General features: G+C 38.3%; 1 protein-coding gene across 1 annotated transcript in view; it reads right to left on the bottom strand.

The window, feature by feature from the left end:
• Positions 1-1901, bottom strand: part of LOC107291628 (acyl-CoA (8-3)-desaturase-like) — a 20810-nt gene that overhangs the window by 10655 nt on the left and 8254 nt on the right. The window contains exons 4-5 of the mRNA XM_015820648.1: positions 1407-1508; positions 617-745 (exon numbers count right to left, since the gene is read on the bottom strand). Coding sequence (XP_015676134.1) covers positions 617-745; positions 1407-1508 — 231 coding nt within the window. The remainder of the gene's footprint in view (positions 1-616; positions 746-1406; positions 1509-1901) is intronic.

Below are 1901 nucleotides of genomic sequence, written 5' to 3'. Positions count from 1 at the left end.
ATATGAAAATATAAAAAAAAACACGTTCTTTGAAAAATAATTTTTGAAAAATGTACAGATTAATGCAGAAGTGCAATGGAACTTTGTTTCATTAAATCAGAATCATTAATACAGGTTGGTTGGGGCCAAGAGAGAGAGAAATGCCAGAAAACCAAATATTTAAAATAACTGTAAAATTGATATGTCAGTTGTAAATTTGTAGTATGAAATGATGCTCTGAGCAGGGAGGGAGTCTGTGCTGAGGAGCTATCAAGATCTGTTAAGACAGGAACAACTTTCTAATCACGAGGCCTTCTCTTGTGAGGGTCACTAGTTGGGAGAAAATTAAATGTAGCAACAGATTGTGATGTAACTGGCAGGCAAACGTGAAGGGAATTGTTACCCAAAAAGAAAAAAGAAAAGAAGTTTGACAGATTCATTACAGAAAATAAGGTAGTACCTGAACCAATCAGTAGCAGCAAGAGTTGTTGTAAAGAAAAACGGGAGATATAAAGAATCCCTTCTTCCTACTTTCCTAGATTGCTCATCAGAGACATGGTGGTGTTTTATTTTCCTTTTAGTACTGCTAATATTTTTTCAGGGTCTTTTGTATGTCTAAGACTTTCTATTTATTTACCTCCAAAGAAAGTTTCTTCCCCAGGCTGAAAAGGAATGGGTGCGTGTTGAGATCAGGGTCCTTGCGGAAGCAATTGGGTTTGGCGTGATGCTGGTTATGCATGTGGTTCCATTGACTCACTGGTCCTCCCTTGAGAAGCACAGAAATACAAACATGAATTCCATCTATTTGTGAATAATGCTGTATCCTATATATTCCGCACTGACTATCTACAAACAAAACAAAAACAGCTGCAGGTCGGTTGGTTTATACTTCCTTCCATCTAGCAGGAATTGAATTGTGTACAATGAGAGCACTCTGACCTCCATCACTTCCATGTAAGCTAACCACATTTCTTCTTATTATTAATCATCTGAAAATACTGCTTTCAAGACTGCCTATTGAAAATTCCAGTTTTGATGCTAAATGTATTTGTGTGAAACAAAAAGAGACTAGAAATACTCCACTAGTTTCTCTTCAATAGTGAAAAAGTAAAGCAAGTATAGCGCAGTACTGTTAAAAATGCTTCATAACTATGAAATATAGACTGGCTATATTTTTCTTAACCCCATCTCTCCTTGATGTAAGGAAGCACTACTAGTACGATCATTTTTTACAGGGTTGTGGCAAAAATGATCTTATATTTTCTTATATTGTCAGCACTTCAGTGCTGTATAAATGCATTATCCTTATCCTATTTTTCAAAACCCTAGAGACAGAAAATAACAATGGATTGGCAGACCCAATTTCAAATATATAAATCATCACAAATCATCACTTAAACCATCCCTTCTCTTGGATGGATTCTGACCTTAAGAATGCCAAGCACCACATAGTGAGCTACTCTGTTCCACTTGAGCTTTTCAAAGACTGACACATGGCCAAGATCATGCTGGAGAAAACCATATTGTATCTGGAAGTAAAAATCAACAAACACAACACATATGTATGTAATTTCTCCACATTTTTTCTGAATGGAGTAATTGGTAGAGGAACATCATTAATCACCATTAATTAATCGAAAAGAACCCCTGTTATACTACATATATTGTGTGATTATATACTGTATGTATTGGTATTTCTGTATGTCTGTGTGTATACACATACACATTTCCACCCCAGGCCACCCCAACGATGCCCTTGACGTGATGGCCCGTTGCCTGGAGGCCATTCGGGTCTGGATGGGGAGGAACAGACTCAGGCTCAACCCCTCCAAGACCGAGTGGCTGTGGCTGCCGGCGCCTCGGCATAGTCAGCTGACTCCATCGCTGACTATAGGGGGCGAAATTTTGGCCCCCTCAGAGAG

This window comes from Protobothrops mucrosquamatus, unplaced genomic scaffold, assembly GCF_001527695.2.
Source record: "Protobothrops mucrosquamatus isolate PMUCROS unplaced genomic scaffold, P.Mucros_1.0 scaffold1156, whole genome shotgun sequence".
Classification (NCBI taxonomy): Eukaryota; Metazoa; Chordata; class Lepidosauria; order Squamata; family Viperidae; genus Protobothrops; species Protobothrops mucrosquamatus.
Note: the sequence above shows the minus strand (reverse complement) of the source record. Positions and strands in the feature narration are given on the sequence as shown.